General features: G+C 47.3%; 1 protein-coding gene across 1 annotated transcript; it reads left to right on the forward strand.

Annotated features, from left to right (window-relative positions):
- Window positions 1–13,743: 13,743 nt before the first annotated feature.
- LOC119659824 (venom protease-like) lies at window positions 13,744–22,086 on the forward strand. The gene is made up of 5 exons (XM_038068109.1): window positions 13,744–14,023; window positions 20,575–20,832; window positions 20,911–21,181; window positions 21,299–21,728; window positions 21,789–22,086. Exons 1-5 carry the CDS (start codon window positions 13,957–13,959, stop codon window positions 21,957–21,959), a joined length of 1,197 nt encoding a protein of 398 aa, XP_037924037.1. The 5' UTR covers window positions 13,744–13,956; the 3' UTR covers window positions 21,960–22,086.
- The last annotated feature ends 4,159 nt before the right edge of the window (window positions 22,087–26,245 follow it).

Here is a 26,245-nt window from a genome sequence, read left to right on the forward strand (position 1 = left end):
ATGCAATAAACTACCCATCTAAGAGATACTAATCCGTGCCGTGCTAAAGTATGGATGCGAGACGTAGATCTTGAGGCAAATGCCGGAAAAGATCTCAGATTGCAAATCAATTCTAAGATTTTCTAACTGGAGGATGCAGTTTTTGGATCGAGATTGTGGTTGTGCATCGGAGGTACGAACCTGGGTCCCATTATGGACTCGCCTCCACCACTGCATCCAATGGCCGCGAAAAACAGCTGACGACCTGACATAGACTGGAGGACCTTTAACAGGTCGCTTACAATACGGAGTGTGACGTCCCGAGGTGCCCGAGTAAGTAGTTTTGACCCCCTAGCTGGCGGTATACCTGCATCCTAGGTAGTAGCCTCGAGAAAGCTTCTTGGTGAAGAGCGAACCGCGAATGACTGGTACACGTCGAAACACACTGGGAGTCTCCGGAGCCGTGGACAACTCTCTTACAACGCCCACGGGGTCATGTGAGCGTAGCTCACATGGTCGGGTAGTGTGCATTGAACTGATATTAGTAGACTGCGTTGCCCCGATCGAGCGCTGATCCGTCCGTGAATTCCGGGATCAGCTAAGCGTAGGTCAGGCCTCAGGGAACCATTGCGACCCGTCCCCTTGCACACATTGCGCTGGTTAGTTTTTCATGGAGAATAAACATACATTAATACAAAAAAAAATCGGCGAAACAAGAGGGAAAGAGGAAGAAATGAGCGCGTCTGGGGGGAGCACAAAAACAAAGACATACCCGATGTGACACCGGGGCGTCCAAATAATAAGGAAGCCTTATCAAGTGGCGCCGAACTTTCCTTACTATCGGCATTACTGAACCGATATTAAGCAGGTTTACTGCTGACTTGCAACCGTCATGTTACACACATATCTCTAAAACCATTGAAGGGATGTGCATTTGTGTACCTCAAACAGGAACTACGGGTTATTGGTGAAGAAGTCAGAGGCTAAAACTTCCGATGTTGTATACTAATGGGAGTGATAGACCCCGCTCCTGGATGGTGGTTTCAAAAGATCTCCAAGGTATCTTGGCTAACGACCTTTGTGATGGCGACACCACAAGGGTCAAGCTGACCATAAAGAGCCAACAGGGAGATAAGGAGATTCTTTAGCGCTCTCCTTACTTCCCCTATCACCTAGATGAAGTTCCTAGTGGAGCATTCATCAAAGGTACCGAATATGCCAAAAGTAAAAGTATGGGGGTTATAGCAGGGTGTGAAGTGGGGAAATTCCAACATCAACGCGAGAGGATCGAGACTGTTTCAGCAACTCCAGATCTTCGACTTTCTTCAAGGTGGTCACATTGTGATTCTTGTCGGTTATACGCCGGATGGTCACAATTAGTATGAGAGATGCTTTCGAAGAGAGCTGCAACTTGCATTTTGTTGGAATCGATACAAAAAGGCCAAAAAAGCTTCAAAGAAGAGCATACTGTCACCTAAACGATAATCATGGAAAATCACATCTCGCGGCTGGGAGGTATATGTAGCCCTCAATCGAAGGACAGGACTCTTGCATGCATAGTAGTATCACTGGAGCCATGGAGAACAATCATAATATACAAAAAATTGACGCGATAGCAGGAGAAGAGGAAGATGACTACGTTTTCGCGCAGCACAAAATGAGTCCCTTACCGCATCGACCAGTGATAGAGGCAGCGAGGGCTGAATTATTCGAAGTAAAACCGGGACGCACAAATAAAGAGGAGGCCTTGCCGAGTGGCGTGACTGATGGTGTGGGGACGGCAACTTCCGTGCACCTGTCTGGGAAAAAGCCCAGTCAAAACTCGAGTCCTGAGTGGGTGAATTCGGATACAAACCTAGTAGAAGTGCAGTCGACCGTTCTAGTTAGAGCCGAAGAGGAAAGGTTCATCAGGAAATGCGCGGCAGTTGCGAAGTGTATGCGGTCGGCAACGTTCTTACAGAGGAACATCAGCAAAGATGCCAAAAACGTGCTGATCCAACTGGAAGAACTACTGGACCGCATCTCCTTCTACAGACGAACGTGGAGAGCAGGGAAGATAGCTGTGAACACTACTAGCGCCGAACGGACCGCAGATAGCCCACTACAAAACGAACTGAGGGAAAGGCGGAAAGAGGACAATGTGCGTCAAGGAAACTTTATCAAAGTAGTTTCCGGGGCCTAAAGAAAGAAGGCGAAGTCGGATGAAAGGAAGTAACTGGCTACGGCACCAGAGACCCATCTGTCGAAAGACAAGAAGGCTCCAAACCAAAAGTTGGTAGCAGAAAAGACGAGGAAACGAAGGCGGACTAGACTGCCGGTTCTGCTCATTATGTCAACAGAAGGCAAGACATTTGCGGAAGTACTTAGTGAAATCTGCTGCTGGATGAAAATCGAAGACAACGGGGCAGAAGTGTCTTCCATAATGAAAACAAAGGATTGCAGAATCCTTGTCGAACTAGGCCCGAAGACGACTAGCAAGAGTACGCCCAGCGAAACGGTCAAGGGATTACTGGGGAAGAAGGCTCTCGATTCTTGTCTAGAGCCTATGTGCTCTCTAGAAATCCGAAATCTTGACTGCCTCACAGAAAAGGTAGAAGTGGTGGAGGCGATAAAGCGTGACTGTTCAGAGGTAACCAATGCCCGGATAGGTATCGCATCTGTAAATATTTGAGGCCAAAAACTGGCAGTGGTGGAAGTCCCCGAGAAATATGCGAGGACACTCCTCAGCAGCAGGAAAATCAAAATTTGATGGGTAGTATGCAGGGTATGAATGGGGATAATCCTTATCAAGTGTTACAGGTGCCTGGACCATGAACACGTGCCAGCAACTTGCAACGGACCCGACAGGAGGACAGCATGCAGCCGATGCGGTTAGGTAGGTCACCAAGCAAAGACCTGCAACGGAAGCGAAAATTGCGTTCTCTACAAGGGTCGTGGCGCGTCTGGTGAGAGGGCCGCACACGCTGCGGGTTCAGGACGGTGGGTAATCTTTAGGGCGGAACTAGAAAGGGCTGGGGCGCGAATAATATGATCCGCATTTTACAAATTAACACGCACCGAGGTGCTAGCGCAGATCGTTGCGGAGATAAAAGCTGATCTAGTGCTAATCAGCGAGCAATACTGGAATAGGGACCCGGATTCATGGATTTCGATTTATCGGGTACCACTACCATCTAGGTTCGGGATGACGTTCGATTACGTGTTCTTGTCCAAGTCTGAGGGAATGGGTTTTTCTGGATTCGGTGTCCTTCCTTCCATTTCCTCTCGTTGGTGAAAGGAATTTCCTGACTGGAAGGCTCCCAACGCCGAGATCACTGGAGCGAGTGAAGTCGGCATGGATCATCTGGTGGCCGAGACTGAACTTTTCTAACAGCCAGATTCAGTGGCACGGTTGCATAAGCATTGCTGGAGCAATGAGTACTAAGCCGATCGCGGCATTCGAAGCTATCCTAAATGAACCTCCCATTCATTCAGAGGTGAAACAGAAAGCAGCTAACGGCGTATACAGCCTTTTATTCATTGGTGCGTGAAAAGGCGGCCAATCATACAATGGTACGTCCCTCTAGAAATTCCTTTACTGTCGGTCAGAATTTTTGTGTTACGTTTGCGGTCATAGAGCAGTAACTGAACCGTTATCAGCACTAAACAGCAACGACTTATTAGGCCATCTGGTATGGGGTTGCCGGCAGTTGCTGCTCAAATTTAGACGGATGGACGAAACAGTTATGATGATAGAGCACTTGAATATCGTCAGTAATGAGGAAGCTGACAGATTGGCTCGCTAAGGGTCTGGCCCCACAATCGTAGGGCCATAGTCAGTTTTTGGTACTCGACCATCAACTGTCAAGTTTACTCTGAATGGTGAAATTGCTGAGGCTTCGTAGCAAGAGCCATTTCAGATGAGTCCCTTGCAGACTCGGGTTTGATCGCCCTCTTCTGTTACGTGGGTGGGGTTTCCACCAGTTAACTACCGCTCTGCGTACAATACAACACATAAGACGTCACAAGACGACACTAACACAAAATACGCGGGACTGCTGGGTGCCTACCATTATGGCGATTCGTTCATCATACTGCAGGCGAAGCAGCGCCGAAGAACTTCCTCCTTCGACGCCTATGACCACGGCACTGGCGAAAGTCGTAGATGGTGTACATCACGTCAACGTCGATATCGTCTAGATTATGGCTGTCACAGTACGCTGGACAGTCACAGAGGACATGGAACTAGTCCTTTGAGGCTGCCCCACACAGAATACAACCCTGACTGGAGGCAAGGTTCCGCGAGAAGAGAAACTCATACTGAGTGCAGATAATAGAAAGACAGTTCTAAGGGAGTGGTCTGGCTCCTGGAATGCCTTAGATGATGCAGCGTTCATTATCTCGGCAATGATGCCGATTGACATTTTGGCAGATGAGGTGACCAACGTATACAATGGGAACTCAATCTCGCTTTTATCGCTGATGAAGAACCCCGAAAGGGTGACATCTGTAAATAGATGGGGAGGAGTTTTGGGAACGCTCGGGAAAGGGTCAGTGAACCCACCGGCGGATCGCTACCATTAAGGAGTGGTTGAAAAGACGGCAACGAGAGATCAATTTTAATTTTACTCACATTTCACGGACTTGGAGAATATTGCCTATACCCATACATGTTTAAATTGGCCACCTCACCGGATGTGATGGAGTCCTAGAGGACCCACAAGAGGTATTTTTTTAACTATCTAAGATGGGAGGAAACTAGTAGAAATTCTAGGAGAAGCGCTAGTACCTGAAAATCTGGTTGCGATGTGGGGCATGTCAGGAGAATTTGGATGCGGTCAACTTCATGATGGGAGATATCCAGAGCAATCACCGAAAGGTAGAGTTGACCAGAAAAGCGCGTAGAGAAGAAAGGAGACCAAGCTAGAGTGAGCTAACTTTGTCTCATGCAGTGATACCCTATGGTTGACCCACGGGGTAGGGGAAGGGGGGAGACAGCTGGATTCTGAAATGTTGTCAAAAGGAGGGGAGATTGAGGGTGGGGAGCCCTGACGGATAGTCAACTCGTGGAATGTTCTTTTTATAAAAGAGGGTCCGGGTGAATTTGTGTTATACAACTTCAAGAGCGCGGCAGTCACGAATGGGGAAGGGTACAGGCTACTGAGCAATATTCAAGGATGTTTCTGGAAAGGGAGTTGAAGAGTGTTAAGGAGGGCTAAATTGAACTAAAGTCGGAGGAGGAACGTAGGATAATACCACACATTTTGGAAGCTTTATTGATGATATCAACCAAGTGGGAATTGAAACGAAGTTTGTCGTCGAATATTACACCAAGGCCTTTGAAGCAGATCAGTAGTGAAAGGGGATGTCCACTGAAAGAATAGGAAAAGGATGTTGGGGAGGGTTTAAGCGAATAGCACATCCAGTGGTATTTACTAACATTCAGTGTTAGCTTTTTGACCGAACACCAACGCAAGAGAAGGGTCTCTGTTCTGGAGGATAGGGATGATAAGGGCCTCTTTGTAGAGATGGGGAAAGTGGGATTCATCTAGACTTTCGTTGTAGATTATACTCAGAGGGAGAGAAATGTGTTTTCAACAGAAAACAAGGATAAGGTTAGGAAGCCCATCGGGGCTAGTTCCGACATTGGGGTCAAGATTGCCGAAGAGGAATTCAACCAAGGAAGGCGTAAGAAGAGGAATGGCCAGAGATTCGGAGCAAGCTGCAGTTAGAAGAGGTGTAGAGGGTGGAGGGGTCGAGGGAGAAACCCTGAAGAGAAGTAGGTGCAGAAAAGGTCGCAGGATTGTTGTGGAAAGTTGGCAGTGGAGTCAGCAAAGCTGATTGAAGAAGGGAGAAATTGAGTGGGATTACGAGAATTACGAGCATGAAACCAATAGGGGTTTTAAGTTATCACGGGCGAGGGCAGATTCGACGCCCAATAAGTACCTTTTATGCGCTTTTTCAACAATTGACTTCACAGTAGAGCGCATAGTCTTAAAGTGTGCCAGGTCGGCGTCATTCTTAGAAGCCGGAAACTTCTTCCGCAGCATATATTTCAGGCGAATGTTATTAAGCATCTCCGTTGCGAACCAAGTTGGGTATGAACGTAAGTAGGCAGGAGAAGAAGGAACACAATACGAGAGGAGATCGGACAGGATATTGTAAAAGGTTTTTAGAGCTTGATCATACGTTGAGTTACTTAATATATGTACCCAGTTGAAAGACGCTAAAGCTGAGTTCATACCGCCGAAATTGCCTTTGCGGAAGTTGAAGAAAGTAGAAGGGAAGAAAGGGAAAGGTTATGGGAAGGAATTGGAAGACTAGGTTGATTAGGCCAGCGGAGCATAGGGAGTTTAAAATCTCCGCAAAGGAAGAAAAGGAGTTGCCCTGAAATTTACCCGCGAATTGGGGCGCCTTCAAGCCAGAAAGAAGGGTTGTCTGGGACGTCAAATTCGTGTGGATAAGTTACCTCGAAAGACACAATAACCCGGTCGGTGTTGTTGTCTTTTGTCAATTTGACGGAGGACAGAGGAGAAAGTAAGTCAACTTTGCTCTTTTTATACTCCAGTACAGATTCGAAGGACCCAAATGGGTGACCTCATGTTTGAGGTGAAAAAAAAACCAGCTCGGGGAAAACTGATGGCTTTCGAACTCAGGTTAAGAACTCACTAGGGGAATGTCACAGTACGGACCCAAAAACGTGGGGTCTATATACAGTGCAAGGATCTCGATGAAGTGACATCCAAAGGAAAAATTGTTGTTTGCCGTTTGCCGTCTGAGAGAGCAAATTTCTCTAAAGAGGTACTTCAAGTGCTTTGCGTTTGGTCATTTCGCGAAGGCATGCACCAGCGGCATTGATCGGTCCGATCGATGCAGAAGGTGTGGGGAAAAAGGCTATATTGCCAAAGCGTGCAATAGCGACCCCAAATGGTTATTGTGCGAAGGAAGTGAGGGACGGGATTACCGGTATATTGCCGGAAGTGGTAAATGCCCGGAATTTAGGAAGGCGGTAACTTCAATGAAAAAATGAGGTTTATTCAAGTAAACCTCAATCATCGTAGGGTCGCTCAAGATTTACTCGAGCAGACAATATACGAATCCGAGGTGGAAATTGCAATCATTAGCGAACCCTATAGAAACCGTCACGGTGGCGTATGGGTTACAGATTCAACTGGTGGAGCGGCGATATGGGAATGCGGTTGACAAGCCATACAATGTACTCGGGGTCAGACATACAGCGGCTTTGTGTGGGCGAAATTAAACGAGGTATATGTGTACAGCTGTTAACCCCCACCAAGCCTGACACTGCCCGAATTCGAGGAAATGCTTGACAGCCTTGTTCTCGACGCAAGGGGTCGTAGTTTAAGAGTGAGTGCTGGTGACTTCAATGCTTGGGCCCGTGAGTGGGGTAGCAGAGAGACAAAAGCAAGGTGCTGCACTTTATTAGACGCTTCCGCACGTTGGATATCATTCTGGCCCCTTTCCTTTCAGAAAGGGGGCTCGTCTCAATCGAACACCTAACTTTTGTCAGCTCTGCACTGGCACGTGGTATCTTCTGGTGCGTCAGCAAGGACTACACCCGGAGCGATCACCAGGCAATCTTCTTTGGGCTATGGGTGGAGCCACCGGGCAGAAGACCATCATGCCTGAAACTGAAAAGGATGTCAGGTTGGTCCACTAGAGCTCTGGATGAGCAGACCTTCATAGAGGTGTGGTTAGACCAACCTAATAAAGTAGGCGCCTCTACGGAAAGAGCTGTCCATGTGGCCCAATGCATCGCCAAAGCGTGTGACGCGTTTATGTCTAGGAGGTGCTTATTTCCCAGTAGAAGACCAAACTACTGGTGGAATACTGAACTAGCCAGCCTTCAATCAGCCTGTCACCGAGCCAAAAGACCGGCTTAGGGAGCGGTAGGCAGAATCAACCAAGGGCAAAAAGAGCGCGCCTATAAGGAAGTTCGCGAAACCCAAAAAGCAAGAGGTAAAGCTTTAAGGAGCTCTGTTCGGAAGCGGACGTAAACCCGTGGGGGAACGCCTATAGAATCGTGATGGGGCGTTTCAGAGGTCGATCATCTCTGCAGATCACGTCCCCTTCACTCTTGTTATAAATTATCCAGGGGCTACTCACCCAGGAAGAGGAGGGCATAGACAGCTTCCAGCGACCTCTGAATGTGACGGCAATACCACTAGTCACCAGAGACGAACTGCTGGAGATCTGCGCTAGGATAGGAGATAACAAAGCTCCGGGTCCGGATGGCATTCCGAATAGGGCCCTTAAACTCGCCGTCAAAACCAGACCGGATATGGTCGCTGAGTTGTTCGAAGCGTGCATGTTCGGGGGGATATTTCCAGCATCATGGAATCGACAGAAGTTGGTGCTACTGCCTAAGGCAGGCTAACCTCCAGGTGAGCCAACCTCCTATAGACCTATTTGTCTTTTGGACCCTGTGGGCAAAGTTCTAGAGCGAGTAATCTATAATAGATTACTCTCAGTTGTTGAGAGCCAGGGAGGTCTCTCAGATCAGCAGTATGGGTTCCGTAAAGCCAGATCAACCATTGATGCCATCAAAATGGTTACTGGCTTGGCCGAAGATGCAATCCACGAAAAGGGCAGTACTAGCAAATGTTGCGTGGTAGTGACCCTGGATGTGAGAAATGCATTCGATTCGGCCAAACTTAATACGAGAATCGCTGGCGAAGATTGGTATTCCCGCTTATTTTGCAGCTATTGTCAACAGCTATTTACAAAAACGGGGGCTTTGGTATGACACTGATAACGGACCCCAAGAGTACGTTGTCTCTGCGGGTGTCCCACAGGGCTCCGTACTGGGCCCACTGCTGTGGAACATCATGTACAACGATGTACTTAATCTTCCCCTTCCGGAGGAAGCCACGATGGTGGGCTACGCCGACGATATAGCGCTGGTTGTGGTCGCAAAGCACCTCGAAGATGCTGAGTTATAAGCGATCAGTGCTGTTAAGGGCTGGCTAGAGAATTCTGGGCTGACACTTACAGAGGAAAAAATGGAAGTGGTCCTCACCACCAAGTGTTGTAAAAGAAATTTTGCCCGTATTCAAATTGGGAATCATACCATCACTTTTAAGCCTGCCATCAAATACTTGGGAGTGATGATAGATGGGAAGCTTAGCTATAAGCAACCACTGCAAGTGTGACCTTGGCAAGCATGATGCCGAACGTAGGAGGGCCACGGCATGCTTTCAGGTTGCTTATAGCTAGGGTAGTGTGTTCGATCCTGCTCTATGCAGCTCCAGTTTGGGACAAGGCAGGTTGCATTTAACGCTAACAAACTGAGTTCAGTCTACAGAAGAACAGCCCTTAGGACTGTCTCAGATGATGCAGCATTCGTCATCTCTGGAATGATGCCCATTGACATCTTGGCAGATGAAATGACGAATATATATAACGCGAAGTCTGTCTGTCCTCTATCGCAGACGAAGAACGCCGAAAAGGAGAGATCTCTAAATAGGTGGCAAGAGCGGTGGGAACGATCGGGAAAGGGTCGGTGGACACAGTGAGATTAATTATAATCTAACTCAGTTTCTCACGGGACATGGAGGATATCGCCAGTACCTCATCAAGTTTAAACTAGATACCTCACCCGATTGTCCAAACTGCGATGGAGTCCCAGAGGACTCAGAGCATGCATTCTTTCACTGTCCGAGATTCGTGGAAAAAAGGAGGAATCTAGAGGAGACTCTAGAATCTGATGCCGAAAATGGTAGCACATCAAGAAAATCGGGATGCGGTCAACTCCATGATCGCATTTATCCAAACGAACCTGCGAAAGGCGGAGGAAAGGAGAAAAGCGCGGTCACGTGCGCCGCGCATAGAAGAAAGGTGACTAAGACCTGTCTCAGGGGCTGCCAACAGGGGTTTTCTCTCCACTATTATGGCTCTTGGTGATGGATACCCTGCTGTGGCTCCTGGAAGACAAAAAAGTCTTTGCGCAAGCATTTGCAGACGACGAATTACCGCCAAGTTTGCGGACACAGTATGTGACCGCTTGAATGCAACTCTGCATGTAATCCACACCTGGTGCCTCCGCAATGGACTCACGGTGAACGCTAGGAAGACTGGACTAGTTGTGTTCACTAGGAACGTCAGGTGGGGAAGCTATACGCTACCTACCTTAGCAGGGGCGGAAATTCAGCTGGCACAAACAATCAAGTATTTAGGAGTACACTTCGACTCCAAGTTAACGTGGAAGCACCATATCCAGGAACAATATCAGAAATCCTGCAGATTGCTCTGGTGCTGTAGGAATACGATAGGTAAGACCTGGGGACTTTCACCTAAACAGATATATTGGATGTATACATCCATAATAAAACCCATTTTGATGTATGCATGCATCGTCTGGTGGCTAAGACTGAACTTTGCTAACAGCAGGAAGCTACTAACGCAGATTCGGAGACTTGGTTGCCTAAGTATTACTGGAGCAAAGAGTACTACACCGACTGCGGCACTTGAAGCTATCCTAAATTTACCCCCCATTCACTTGGAGGTGAAACGGAAAGCAGCCAACGACGCATATAAGCTCGATACCATTGGGGCGTGGAAAGGCGGCCAATCCAACGGGCATGCGTCTATCTAGAAATTCCTTGAAAAACATCCGGTAGCCCTGATGCCGACCGATCATATGGTTTTCAGATTCGTCTTTGAAAAGATATACACTGTCGTAATCACCGAAAGAGAAGAATGGTCGACAAGTGGCCATGAGTCTTTTCAGATTACAGACCTAATAATCATCACCGACGGGTCAGTCACGGAGGATGGATCGGGTGCAGGTGTGTTCTCGGAGAATCCGATTATAGAACTGGTCCGACCCCTCGGAAAAATGACGACCATATTGCTGGCGGAGATATATGCCATTTCATTGGCAGCAGAATAATGTCTGCGACAAAAATGGATCTGTTCCGACAGTCGGGCGGCATTATCAGCACTAAATGGCAACAACATATCAAGCCAGTTGGTGTGGAGTTGTCATCAGGTGCTGCTGAAACTTGGCCGACTGAACGAAACATTCCTGATGTGGGTGCCGGGACACTCTAACATTGCTGGTAATGAGGAGGCTGACAGACTGGCTCGCCGAGTGTCTGGATCCACAATGGTGGGGCCAGAACCAGCTCTTGGAATCCGACCATCTACTGTCAAGTCTACTCTGAAGGGTGAAATTGCAAGGATTCACGCAACCGAGTGGAGAAATTTGGACTCTTGCCGGCAAGCGAAAATCCTTGTGAAGGAGTCTAGGGCCACTAGAGCGGCATTTTTGTTGTCCCTTAAGAAGTGGGACATGAAAACCCTAGTAGGGCTTTTGACGGGACACTGCCCCTTAAACTACCATATGGAAAAGATTGGGTTAGTTGTTTCGGCTGTGTGCAGCCAATGTGAGGAGGAAGAGGAGACAGCCCTGCACTTTTTATGCAGCTGCCCGGCATCCTCAGATCTCAGACGAAGACACCTTGGCAAGGTTTTTTTTCAATGAAGAATCTGCACACTCTCTGCCTCTTGAGAATGTTCTCAGATTCGCTAAAGCTTGCGAAACCGTAGGCGGGAAGCCATTGAATAGGCAGCTTACGGGGATAGTACAATGGGCCTAATAATGGCCTGAGTGCTCGGAGCTGCGGCTCCCTCCAGTTAACTAAACTATCTAACTAAAGCTAAAATGAGCTGACTCCGTCAGTGATGCAATACCTCATGGAGGTTCCGCGGGGCAGGGAGGGAGTCGGGGGTGGTTTTAGTGGGCAAAAATCCCGCACGCTGGTGTGTCCAGACTAGTGTCTTTTGAAGATTTCCACCTCTTGGAAAACAAGAAAAAAAAGATAGACAGACAGACGGACAGACATTGAACCGATTTTAATAAGGTTTAGTTTTGCAAAACAAAACCTTAAAAAACACAAAACAAATCACAGCTGTCCACCCACGAACCGGTCTCCGATGCCCACTACGCTCGCCATGAACTTCTTAGAATTCACGTTGCAGAAACATACGCATGCGCTTACGGATGCGGAAAATCATCATAATGTGCAATTTCGGGCGAAAGCTAAGGTAGTTGCACATTATATAATGTATTATTTGAGCAAATTAATCCAGAAAAAAGCTATTGAACTTCCGCCGCGGCCACAGACAGCATTTAGGGATATCGAATTGGTGGACCTCAGCGCAAAACCGGAATTTCTGACGCTCCTTATTAAGGCAGACCAAGACCAGATACTGGTTGTTGCGCAGATGATGATGGTTTTCTCTAACAATTTTGAAATCAGAACGCAGGTCTTTAGGCTTGAGGATCTCTCATTGCAGAAGATCCTAGTCCCCTTTACTGATCCACACCATACCACAACTTTTGTTAAAACGAACCCATGGGTTTTGAACCAGAAATATCTAAGGACAGTTAGTTAATTTTGCTAGCCTTGTTGTCAGTAGATACCATAAGAAGAGGCTTTGGCATGCTCTACGTTAATTTGACTAACCTTTATGTCTATAGACAGAAGTGTAGTTAATATATGAGAACCGAAGCTAACTGAATTGTCAGCTGCGTTCAGGATAGATCTCAGCGGAGTTACTAGCTTGTCCTCACCTTCCGTTGAAAGTTTCGGTTTCTTGTGTTCGATTTCTCTTGGTAGCAACGCCAGTGTCCTCATTTTAAAGAAACTTTGCCTTCCATTCTTATCGGCTGGAAGCCCTCCAAGGTTGACGTTGCCCGGACTACATGGATCTATTTCCATTTACCGGAATTAGACTAGTTGTCTCCATATCACCGACTTTCCTTTCTTCCGCTTTTAGAGCCGGAAGAGAAGGTTCTAACAGGCAAGCCTGTAGTCCTTTCTCCTTTGCGGCTGAAGTCTCCTTCTGGCGAGCCTTCCTCCCCCATTTTTTGGAAGAATTAGGCAACAGTGTCACCGACAGGCCTGCCGTAGTTAGGTTTCTAGCTCCTCTCATTAAGGGAGTTGGTGTACTATACTTTTTGGCTGACTATGCCGTAGACGCCTGGTGCAGGTTTTCCAGGAAGTGGAGAGCCTGTCTATCAACGATTTCTTCGTAGGGGAACATGGATCTGGTGAGGCCTCCAAAATCTAGGCCTAGGCCACGAACTGATTTCCGGAAACCGCGAGTGGATCCGAAGTCTGTGACTTCTTACCGCTCGGGGAGTTACCATCTTTTGCTTCCATTTTTATGTGTTTTGGACACCCTTAGCGTAGTAGTAAACTACCACAGGTTCCCCCATATGACAGGGTGGTGTCCGAGGGGGAGGACTTGGACCTTCTTTACTTTGGGAGTAAATGGTGGCATTCAGACTATCTTAAGACCTCCTCTTATGGAGGCAGGTAATTGGCTCGGTAGGTAGCAACTTAAACCTGTGCAGGGAATGTTCACGTCAATGCATATATTAGGGGAAAAGCTCTTCCCATGAATTTGCTTGGAAATACACACGGTTGGAATATAACTGAGATTAACTTACTTAAGAAAACTTAAGCGAGTACAATAAATCCAATGATTATTGCGCAGGTGCAATGACTACCTCTTACTACTTAGTGAGTGGGTCCGCTACCACCCTGGCTCCCTCACATGTGTGTTCTTCTTGTTCAGAATAAAATGAAATCTCAGAGAATATTTTTCTCAGAATCACGATCTGATTTCAAGAATCTGCATTGCTTTAAGGCGATCTGTATCTCAGGGGATAAAGAGGGGGGATGGAAGTTATTTGATGCAGAACTTGTTTACACAATGTTCTGAGCCTCATCTTAGGTGGTATCAAATTCAAAGAACATTGAAACGGTGTAACATCGACTATCTTGAGAACAACCTGTTTATTGATGTTGGTGGTTATCCAGTCAGATAAAAAGTTACAGATTGCCAGATAACAAAATTAGTAGAGACGCTAGATTTCTAGTTATTAAGCTGTTGTCTGCTCTGTCGGGCAGTATTGAGCAGTACTAACTACGTGGGTGCTGATGGTGAAAAGTGTCGTCGTTCAACATGATTCTGCGTACAATTGTGTTTTATGTTTTTGTGTTTTGTGGATCAGCTCTCGGTCAGAATTCTGGTGAGAAAACCAATATGACGGATAGTATTCTTTGCACGAAGAAAGATATCAATTTTCGAAAAAGTAGACGATTCTGACCGACCCCCAGAAAAGTAGCCAAAACTGGGGGATGATACATGTACCTCAAGTGCTAACTTCCATTTTCAAATCGTTTATTTATCTTTTTATCTCGATTTGTCACTAATGAGTAGACAAGTTTGGACGGAACTCTAAATGGTCTTTTTAATTGTCGTAGATTTTATTATAACAAATGCTAAAAATTCCTCAAGGTGGAACACATGAATATTTCAGATATTTTTATCTTTGGATCCAAAAAGACAGTTACCAGTTTATATTAGCAACTATTAGGTCACTTTGGGGGTTTGCTACTGTCAATATTACATTGAGATTTTCTAGGAAAATGGAGCTCAATTGTTATTCAGCCTCTATGATACCCAGCGGGTTTCCCGCAGAGGTTATTTTCTGCAATAGGTAATCCACTTTAAGGGCATGCACCAAAATGGATGCAGAAAATTTTATTTGAATTATGCCGCTATTGGTGGTCATCGGGAAGTTATCTAGTTCAACATTTGATTGTGTATTAATTGCAAGAATTAAACAAATGAGAAAAAAACCATCCTAAGGCCTTGAAAACTACTTCAAAGATACCCTTGCTATCTGTGCTTTACGTATAATTGCTGCTGTTTTAGTTAGTAGAGGCATAACTCCACCTTTACTAACTATAACTATGTGGTTGATATACAGTTTGAAGATCGGAAAAGTCTGTGCATTGGTGAAGGTAAGGATACTAAGCCGATCACGATAAACACGGAGAATATTTTCTTTTGAGGAAGGGGGGGCTTAGCTACACCCATCTAAGAGTACAATTCATTTAAGAGAAAAACAATCAAGTCAACTTTAAATATCGAAAAAATCTAAGATACTAGAGTCCAAAATGCAGTCCATGTTTTTATGTATGTTTATGACGAATCGGTCCAATGACCGTGACTGAGATGTTTGGTCGTTTTTTTGCCTTCTGACCGGTCTGACATGATCGTTGAATATTTGAATTTTTGTTGAGTATTTTTAGATTTTTAGATTTCATGGACCCGAATACTATTGCGCACCAGTAAGCAGTGTTCGCAGATATTCCAAGCTTCCCTATTGGATAGTTTAGCCGGCAGTGATCAGTGAAAATTCCCACTATGATTCGAAGGTTTTTCTTGGTGAGGTTTAAGTATCCTTTTGTGTCCTTGGGCCAGTTCGTCCGATGCCTCATTGCCTGCCTACCCAACTTGATCTTTTTTTTTATGGATGGAGGTGGAAATCTTAGAAAGACGCTGCAGCGCCAGGTTGCAGGAGTGTGTGGGATTCCCACCCACTAAAACCACCCCCACCCTTCCGCTCCTCTCCGCGGGACCACCGTGAAGTATTCCTTCGCGGGGGAGGCTCTGGTTCGCTATACCAGCTCGTCCATGTCACGTCTCCGTCGCGCCGCCTTCCGAGCTCGATCCAACTCCAGGAGTTTTGTCTGCACCATGGCTACTGCCTCATTTACCGACATCCAGTTTTCCTCCGACTTCAGCATCTCTTCCACCAGGTTGGAGGGCTCGATGTCCGCCCCTAAGATGCTGTTCAACCTCCTTTTCCGCTGCAGAAATCTGGGACAATGGAACATAACGTGCTCCGGGTCCTCGGGTGTAGCACCGCATTCAGGACAGTTGGGAGACTCGTCCAACTCGAAGCGATGCAAGTACTTCCTATAGCCACCGTGTCCCGTAAGGAACTGTGTCAGGTGGTAATTCAATTCTCCATGCTTTCGGTTGACCCATTTCTCGATACACGGGATCAATGTATGGGTCCACCGGCCCTTGTCGGAGTTATCCCATCGTTGTTGCCACTTGCCACACAACTCCCTCCTGATGGCTTTTCGGAAATCCGCATTCACCTCGGCTGGATTTGCCTTCCGTTTTTCGTAGAGCCAGTGCGCCTCGCCCGCAAGAAGATCTATAGGGATCATTCCTGCGATGACACACACTGCCTCTGTCGACGCCTTCCTAAATGCGCTGCACACCCTTAGTGCAATTGAGCGGTATGCCGAACTTATATTCCTTCGGTTGACAGCGTGGTTCAACGCTCCCGCCCAGACAGGGGCCGCGTATAGCAGGATCGACCTCACCACTCCCGCGATGAGTAGCCTGCGACTATACTTCGGCCCTCCCACGTTAGGCATCATCCTTGCAAGGGATGAGCTGGCATTTGCTGCCTTCTCTCGCGCATAATCCAAGTGTCCCTTGAAACTCAGCTTGGCATCGATCATCACCCCAAGATATTTGACAACCGATTTTGAGACGACCTCACGATTACCAACCTGGATGGTAACCGTGTTGTTCTTCCTACGGTTGGTAATGAGGACCGCCTCCGTCTTTTCGTCCGCCAGGTCCAGCTTGGCCATTCGTAACCATGACTTGATGGTATGAATGGCTTCATTTGCATAAAGCTCCACGTCCTCGGAATGCTTTGCAATTGCAACTACCGCCAGGTCATCCACAAAACCAATTAGCGTTGTCTCCTCCACCACGCGAAGGCCAAGCACTCCGTCGTACATTATGTTCCACAGCAGCGGTCCCAATACAGAACCTTGAGGCACACCTGCTGTCACAATGTACTCCTTCGGCCCGTCGTCCGTCTCGTACCAGAGAAGTCTGTCCGAAAAGTAACTCTCGATGAGCCGAGCCAAGTAGCTAGGAACACCCAGTTTGGCCAAAGCGTCCTTAATCCAGCCCCAATTGGCTGAGTTAAAAGCATTTTTGACGTCCAGCGTCACCAGAGCACAGCATTTGCCCATTGCCATTGCATTTCGAGCCAATTCCACGACTTTTGCTACTGCATCGACCGTAGAACGGGCTCGCCGAAACCCATACTGCCGCTCTGAAAGACCATCGGCAAGCTCGATGAACGGGAGCAGCCTGGTGTCTAAGAGACAAATAGGGCGATATGAAGAGGGCACGCCGGGTAGTTTTCGCGCTTCGGTAGCCTCTTCCACTGGGCGGGAAACACTCCTTCCGCCATGCACGATTCGAATATGCTTGCGAACCACCTTGGTCTGGCCTTGACCGCCACCTTCAGAGCCCTGTTCGGAATTCTGTCCAATCCCGGAGCCTTGCTGTCCCCAATACGTCTGCAGATTTCCCAAATTTCCTCTTCGGTAACATCAGGTATCGAGAAGACGTCCTGCTGAGCTGCCAGTTGGAGTTCTCTTTCGTCCTGCTCCTGCTGCGGGAAAAGAGTGTAACTATTTGCAACAAGAGCCGTGGGCATGTCACTTGAGGTGATTTTTGCGCACGGATCTTCTTCATTACAACTTGGTAGGCTGTACCCCACGGATTCGTATCAGCCTCCATGCAGAGCTTCTGGTAGCATTCCCGCTTGCTTCTCCGAATACCCTTCTTAAGGTTGCTTCGCAGATCCCTGTATTTCTCTTCACGCTCCTGGTGCTCTGGCCTTCCCCTTGTCCTGTGGGAAAGTCTCCTCGCTCGGAGACAAGAGGATCTCAAGGCAGCGATCTCCGTGTTCCACCAGTAGTTTGGCCTCTTACCGTGGTGCAAACGTCGTCGTGGCATCGTAGCGTCGCATGCTTCGGTTACACGCTGAGGCAGCTGTGTGATCCTTTCCACAGCTTTTCCATCCGGATCATCGGTTGCTTCCAATGCGGCCAGGAATGTTTCTTCGTCGAAAGCTCCGATAGACCAGTCAACCGCCTTAGCCTTTCCACCTCCAGGGCGTCGTTGACTGTTTCCCCGGTTTCCAATGCGGAGGAAGATGGCCTGGTGGTCACTGTGGGTGTAGTGCTCACTCACTTGGCAAGCCATCCCCCTCACCAGTGAAGTGCTAACAAATGTCAGGTCAACGATCGAACCCTCTCTTCCTCGAAAGGCACGCATCCAACGTTGGCCAGCACGATGTCCAGCTCCGTAAATGACTCCAACAGAATTTGACCTCTGGTGTTCGTCGTTCGGCTTCCCCACTCCAGGGCCCCCATTTTAGGGCTGCGGTCTCTAATGTCCAACACCAGACTGTCTAAGGTTGCACTAGGAGGAGCGTAGCAGCTGTAAATATGGACACCGTTGACCTTCGTCCTTGTAAAACCGGCTGCCGGGGGGCCATGACTTCCTGAATGGCCTGTCTTCCGCACGCCCAGATGGCCAGACGCATCCATCGCCTAAGTCGCACCGCCGTGGTTTCTGTACGGCTCGCAAATAACCGCGACATCGACATTCGACTCTCGAATGGTTTGCGAGAGCAGGTCTTGAGCTGCCTTACAGTGATTGAGATTGATTTGTATCAATCTTATTTGCCTGTGCGGTTCAGCTCCCTCCTATATACCGGACATCTGCTGCTTCCCGCAACATGCCGGTCGTCCACACCCTCTTTCCCACTACATAGCATACACCGTGGATCTCCGATGCAATCTTTGAGGAGGTGGCCCTCTTCCCCACACTTCCTGCAACTCCTCGACCTATCATGGTGGCTAGTGCATGCCGCAGCAAAATGGCAGAAATGGAGGCATCTAAAGCATCTCTTTAGAGATATTTGCTCCCTGAGCCTGCACACGACCCAACGTATTCTTACCTTGCCCGCGGTAATTAACTTAATAGCTGATTCCACCGGCAAACTAATAATAGCGGTCTGTGTGCAACCATATGCCTTCTTCATCCTTTTTATGGCACTCTGGTCTATATCGCTAAAGTTGAACTGTTGCTTTGGCGCAACACAGACGTCCGCCCGTGAGGTGACCTCATCAAGGTCCTTGCATTCAACCACTATCTCCTGTTTCCGAGCTCTTACCTGAGCTTCCTCTCCTAGTACACAGTTATCGGCCGACTTGTCGGCGGATCTACTTAACTCCAGCATCAGATTCCCTCTCTGTGTTCGCCTGATACGGCTCACACTATCCCCCAAATCCTTCAATTCCGGGTCTGACTTCACCTTTCGGAAGATGTCGGCATATGACATATTTCCCTTCTTGGAAATAATTATTATTTCCGGGCGGAGCTTCTTTTTGTCCTTTTTCCTCTTGTTGCTCACCTTAGTCCATTGTTCGGGCCTCCGGGCGTTGGTTTCTTCCACTTTTGTAGGTGTTGTGACTGACTTTCGCGGGTACTCTCGCCGGCTGTGCCTTCTTTGGTGAAGAGGCTTTTTTCTTCTTCGGGACTTGCTGTGGTCCAAGAGACTCGCTTGTATCGTCTCTAGCCCGTTTTCCTGTCTTCCCGCCTGTCTTATCATGGGGAGGCGTCACCTGCGTTTCCCTTGTGACCTTGCCAACTGACGCTTGGGAATTATTTTCTTCGAGTGCCTTGATATAAGACAATTTAATGCCTCTTATCAAGGCTCGAATATTTTGGTGGATATTCCGCCTCTCCTTGATGAACTCGCACAGTTCATTTATTCGTTCCCCGAGTGTAACGAACGCAATTCCGTTATGTTCCCGTTTGCTTTCGCGCCTTGCGCCACAAGGAATGATATCGATTAAGGGACTATTCGTATTTCTTTCAGAGTCCAGCGACGAATCTCGACTACCATTGTTCTCGGTGGTGATCTCCCAAGCTTCGAACTCCTCCTAAAAGGATCCGGTGTGGACCTAATTTCCACTCCACTATTATCTCTTGTAGCCTTAGATGCCACAGTAGCCAAGTTTTCCACTACTGAGGCACTGCGGTCGTTGGATATCGACGGCCGGGAGCCCGCTTGCTCACTCCCAAAAACCGCCGGCACTGGGTTTCCGAAGCCCTGCACCGTAAAAAAACTGCTTTTCTCCTCTTCCATATTTGGTTTAATTTCTGGGTGTCCTTCCCATAGCCAATTTTGATCCACGGGTGGGTGTTTACTTCCCACCTATCCGGCCTGCGCATAAGCATGCCCATACACGCACATCTCCGGATGCGTGCATGTGCATGCCCATGACACATTCGCCGAGCATTCCCTTATCTGCACGAAGGGACGCGCCTGATGGCAGATTTGGCAACTCCGCACAGGCCCAACATGATCTGGAACTCAGAGTATCCAGACCTTATTGTGCATGCTGAGTGTATTTAGTCTCTTAAGGCATTCCCATAGCAATTAAGAGTTCTCCTGGTTGAGCCTAAGTGCCTTGATCGCTGGTTAGCTGCTGGTCAGAATAGCAATGTTCTGCCCCAGTAGTTCCTTTGGAGATTAAAGGAGAGCGCCATCTGTATATTGCGTATATTGGCAACTGCACCGCACTGCGGTCGAGGGACTTTTACTAAATATAGTCATGTGGGGTGTCAAATGAAAGGTCTCGGTTTGTACTTTCTGAAGCCGGTTTGACATTTATTGGAAAGGTGGGCAGTGCGGGGGGTCGAAGGTCATGCGAAAGTGGATATTCTCACATACTATATGCATATATTACGTGCTAGGTACTAATGGGACAAATGTGCACTGAAATGGCTTTATGAAAGAAACACACAAAACCTTCCATACCTGAACCGTCCAGCTTCCAGTTTCCCGACTTGTTCTTCTTTACATTGATGGATCTAAACTATTACTTTCAGGCGAACCATGCATTGCTGTGAGAAAATCAACTCGGGGTGTCTGTAAGGCTCTTTCAGATTGTCCAGATATAATAATGGATGTCCGAAAACAACTTTCATACAGTCGATGCGGTTTTGAAGGACGAAGTGAAATCGTTTGCTGTCCAAACACTGCTATTCCTGCACCACCAACTTCAGGATCACAACCGAATAACCGTGCTCCACTGCCATCAAATCCAGCATCATCATCGAGTAATGGTGATACATTAAGCCAGCGCAGTAAGGGAAACGATACTCAGATTAATTAATTAAATTGAAATTAAATTAAATTCATTTTCAAAATCTGCCATTTAATAGAGTGCAAAGAATACCAAGAAGCCATATATGAATACATTTATTCCATCAGTTTGGATTTGAATGCTAAGAAGAACAGGATAAAGGTAGACAAATGTGGCCATAAAACGGTGCCCTTGATTGTGGGAGGTGAGTTCGCCAAACTTCGCGAATTCCCACACATGGCGCTGCTTGGGTACGAGCAGACCGATGGTTCCACTGCATGGTCTTGTGGAGGAACTTTGATAAGTGATCAGTATGTACTGACTGCTGGTCACTGTTTACGCACCCGAAGGTAAGTACTTCAGCATAGGAATGGGTCATCACAATTTACAAAAGCATCCTTGATTGGGTTGGAATTGTGATCTCTACATCCCTGTATGACAGTTTTCACTCCCAGTACCTTTTCCAGAGGTCCACCGAAATACATCCTGCTTGGAGAATTGGATATTCTTTCGGACACGGACGGAGTAAAACCGGAGACGTTCAGCGTTGCGAACATCATCCCTCATCCAGATTACAAAACCACTTCAAAGTACAATGACATTGGTTTGGTGAAAATGGATAAAAAGGTAAATCTGACTCCATTCATTCGACCAGCGTGCCTGCCAACGGAATTTGGAGGTCCCGAGACTCAGGCTATAGCGACCGGGTGGGGTGACAAAGAATGGAACTCGAAAAAAGGTTCCAGTCAGCTATTAAAGGTTACTTTGACGAAATTCACTCATCGCGATTGTAATAAGACTTACGAGACTGAAATAAGTACTCGGTTGGAAGATGGCATCCGAGAGGAAACTCAGATTTGCGCAGGATCGAAGACGAAGAGAGAGGATACTTGTCAAGTTAGAAAAAAAAATATTAAATTCATAAGGGTACTTTAAATATGTCCATTTTTCGCCTAGGGTGATAGCGGCGGTCCACTTCAAGTATACTCCAGTTTGTACTGTATGTACACTATTATAGGGGTGACCTCCTTTGGCATCACTTGCGGTGAAGTTAACGTCCCAGGTGTCTACACTCGTGTCTATCCATACGTTTCCTGGATTGAGAATCAAGTTTGGAGAAACGAATAAGTAAATATCAAGTTCATTGCGCTGGTGATATTTTCACAGTATAACGGGAAAGGATTAAGCTGATGTTCTTCCAATTCAGAAAATTTTGAATAAAACGTAATTGTGAAAAAACTGTCAAATTTGGCCTTTATTTCACTATTCCACGGATTTTTATAGAAATGTCTTTAATTTTTGTTTGTAAAACAAAACCTTATTAAAATCGGTTTAATATCTGTCTGTCTGTCTTTTTTCGGCGTTGGAAAGTGGAAAGGTTCAAAACCTACTGCTTACTCCTGGCACATAGCTATGTGAGACTTCTACTCATTGAAACCACATTCACGTTCTACTCTCCCCACGGAACTCCTATAAAGTGATGCATCGCGGGGCTGGATCAGGTTTTAACTGCGGCTCATTATGGTTCTTTTCCCTTCTTGTTTTCGTCGTAGTTCTTCCTGCCTAAGCTGTTGATGAATAGCTTTCAGTTCCTTTACAACCTGATTCCAATCATCCGCTGACTCTAGCATGAACTTTTGGGGAGTTATATTCTCCAATATTCAAAGAGCACTGGCTTTTATTGTTATTTTATTTACGATTTATTTTCTATTCAATATTACAATTTATTATTTTTGAACAAAGTAGCACTTGGACTCTTCTCTGGCTGGTGGACGAGAACAGAGAGACTTTTCACTCTTTTTTTTGACAATTTATTTTTTTGGCCAAATGTCATATCTGACATATCTGTCATATCTGACTACCAGGCCATCTATCGATTTCGCTGCGGCCATTATTACAGCGACGGATGCGAATTCACAATGGGTTCGCTTCACCACTGTATCGCCACAAACTCCTCAATATTTTCGGGTGTTAAGCGCCTGTCTGTGAAAGCTTCCATTTTCGTTCGGAGCGCTGTAAATCTGGGGCAACCAAATATGTGAGGCTCCACATTCTCGGCCACGCTATCTCATCTTGGGCAGCATGGGGACTCGTCATGACCAAATCGAGGTAAAAAACCACGATACCCTCCATGCCCACTAAAGAATGGGGTTAACTCGTAGCTTAATTCTCCGTGGCTTCGTTTAAAAAGCAGAAGACGTCCACTTTGTCTTGGCCCACCAATGTTCGGTAAAATCCTTGAGATCGTTGCAGGAATGGAAGACGCTTTAGTTGCGGCGGACTCAGTGTGTTTTTTGAGGTTGAGCCTTTTATCAATCATTACTCCCAAGTATTTGAGCAATGGTTGGGAGTAAATAGTTTTTTCGCCAACTTTGATTTTCACGGTTATGTTCTTTCTTCTCTTGCTGATGAGATGATCAGCAAGTGATAGGCCGAAATTTCTCAACCAGGAATTAATCTCGTCTTGATGCTTTGCAACTACTGTTATTCCGATATCATCTGCGAAACCAATGGTTGTCACGTCGTCCGGAAGGCATAGCGTCAACACTCCATCATGCCTAACTAGCCACAGTAAGGGACCTAGGACAGAAACTTGTTGCATCCCGTAGGTTGTCAGAAATATTTTTAGCCCATAATCCGAGTCGCAATAAAGCCTTCTACCAAGGAGAACCTCAATAACAATGCGTACATTGTACGTGTTCAGGGCCTGTAGCTTGACGAGTGCCTCGAGGTTTTTTTTTATTTTGTAGTATTGAACGAATTTTTTACTTCGAGGGTTATCACTGCGCAGCATTTGCTTTCTTGTATTGCAGCCTGAGTCAAACCATGTTGATTGCGTCGACAGTTGATTTTGCTTTATGAAATCCGAAAGGCCTCCTTCCTTTTTCGTAACAGCGGGCAGTCTGTTGTATATTACTCGCTCAATTAGGTTATCAATGGTATTGACCAGATATGACGGTCTATATGAGGAGGGGCCACCCAATGGTTTACCTAGCTTCGGAATGAGTATGAGCTTTGGTAGCTTCCATTGCTCCTTCTCTAAGGCATGCCGTGAAAGCTTGGGCAAACATACCCGGTGCTGTCCTGGCGGCTACTTTCAGGGCAACATTAGGGATTCCATTCCGTTCTAGGTTTTTTTTTTTAGTGAATTTTATCGCTGCGTTTAGGACCTCCTCATTTACCACTACCGTAACTTCGGCGTCATTTGCGCGAGAATGTTTCCAGCAGTATTCATCCTCTTACGTTGGTTTCTCTGCTACCCTTATGAACGCCTTTTCGGAACACTGGGAATTTACTGCTTCCTGTAATGTGGGCTCCCTCGACGATTACCTACCTTGACGTGGTGAGGGAGCTCAGTAAGGAAGATCCTCCAGGAAACGGGAGGTGACGCCTGAAGCCAAGCGGTAATCAAAACCCCAAGCCAAGGTGTGACTACCGTGCCGAGGGCTGAATGGTCACAGGGGTTAAGATGTGGCCGTAAACGGTGAACTTTGGGTACCAGGCAACCCCCAGTTTCAACTAGCCTTGTCTCGGCAAAAAGGGGCTCTGCCGAGATCGACTTACTTTCCCCGGAAAAATTGAGGCCATGGCAGCCAACTATGAAAAAACAAAAAAACAAAAACACAAACCTACTAAGCAAACACAATTAAACTTCGATCGTGACGATCCAACCCCGAGTGAAGGGGCAACCCTGAGTTCATCGATGGAGAACCTGAGTCTAGACTCAGATTCCCCACTTATTCAAGTGGGAACCAATTCAATTGGGACCCAGTCCTTAACGGATGAGCCGAAGCAGGCCCCTTCTGTCAGTATTCCTGACCCCAGGATCCAATCGGCGCCACCTGCTGAGGCTAAAGTCTTGCCCATGGGTAAGCACCTGTCCACGGACAGTAAACTGCCTTCGGGCAAACCGCCTTCGGGCAAACAGCCTCCGGGCAAACCGCCTTCGGGCAAACCGCCTCCGGGCAAACCGCCTTCGGGCAAACCGCCTCCGGGCAACGCACAACCAAAGAGCTGTGCCAAGGTTGAGGGGAAAGGAGCGTTCGGGGCACCTGCGGCTAAGGGGAAACCGAAGTGGCAGCGGTCCTCGGACGATCCTAACTCTTCGACACAAAAGGCGGCAAAGAGGGCTCGGCCGGCAACGGCTAGGCCGGCAACGGCTAGGCCGGCAACGGCTAGGCCTTCATTTGCAGTCAAGGCTATCGAAGCCGATGGATGGGTCCTGTATGACGACTCTAATCCATCCGGCTACGATACGGAGCAGTGCGAACAGCTTAGGAGGAAACTCCTCCTAGCTGTAAGGACTGCGTCCGCGCAAGGCATTAAGCTTTGCTTTGAGTCGGTAGGTGTATACCGTAAAATGTTACGGCTGAACTTTGCCGACGAAGACACGAACGAGTGGCTCAGGCAGTACTGCTCCTCCCTTAACGATGTGTGGGAGGGTGCGCGACTAACCTTGAAAAGGGTCTCTGAGCTGCCATCGATCAAAAAGTGCTTTCTCTGGCTTCCAGAAGAAGAGCGAAATGGTGTCGGGGTTCTGGAACAACTTGGTGTACAGAACAACCTTAACACTTCCACCTGGTTGCTGCTAGGCAGCAAAACAGGAGAGAGAACCGATAGGCCGGGAACTTTTCTCACTATCGACGCTCCCGAACCTGATGTTAAGACAGTTCGGGAAAAATCGGGTTGCCGGCTCTACTATGGGCTGGGGACCGTCACGTTACAAGTGTCGGCTCCTAAAACCATTGAAGGGGACATGCAGCCCCCGGCATCTACATCTGAAACATAAATGAGGTGCCACATTTCCCAATTAAATTTGCAGCATTGTAAAGCGGCGACTGCACTTATCAGTCGTCGGATCAATAGCTGCAAGACATTTATATACCTCATACAAGAACCGTGGGTTGTTGGTGGGGCAGTCAGGGGCCTAAACTTCCAACATGCTGACCTATTGTATGCCAATGGAAGCGATCGACCCCGCACCTGCATGGTAGTCTCCAAAGACTTTCAGGCTAACCTGGTTAACGATCTATGTGATGGCGACACCACATCGGCTAAGCTAACCATAAAAAGTCAACAGGGAGATAAAGAGATACTATGGTGCTCTGCATACTTCCCCTACGACACAGAAGACGTTCCCAGTGGAACATTCGTCAGAGCTATCCAATATGCCAAAAGTAGAGGCATGGGGGTAATAGCAGGATGTGATGTCAACGCTCACCACATATGCTGGGGAAGTTCGAACATCAATGCAAGAGGATCGAGACTACTGGAGTATCTAGTAGGAACCGATTTGCAGATCCTAAATGTGGGTAATGAACCCACTTTCTTCAACGTGGTCAGGCGAGAGGTCATCGACATCACGGTGGCATCTCCTGACATCGCGGCTCTGATCGGAGAGTGGAGAGTATCAA

The sequence above is a fragment of the Hermetia illucens genome, chromosome 6, assembly GCF_905115235.1.
Source record: "Hermetia illucens chromosome 6, iHerIll2.2.curated.20191125, whole genome shotgun sequence".
Taxonomy (NCBI): Eukaryota; Metazoa; Arthropoda; class Insecta; order Diptera; family Stratiomyidae; genus Hermetia; species Hermetia illucens.

Excerpts from the sequence above, each read along its gene's own strand:
- LOC119659824 (XM_038068109.1), top strand. The coding sequence starts at position 13,957 with ATGATTCTGCGTACAATTGTGTTTTATGTTTTTGTGTTTTGTGGATCA. Across the intron at positions 14,024-20,574 it reads AGCTCTCGGTCAGAATTCTG|GCGAACCATGCATTGCTGTG; the intron begins GTGAGAAAACCA and ends TATTACTTTCAG. Across the intron at positions 21,729-21,788 it reads AGAGAGAGGATACTTGTCAA|GGTGATAGCGGCGGTCCACT; the intron begins GTTAGAAAAAAA and ends TTTTTCGCCTAG.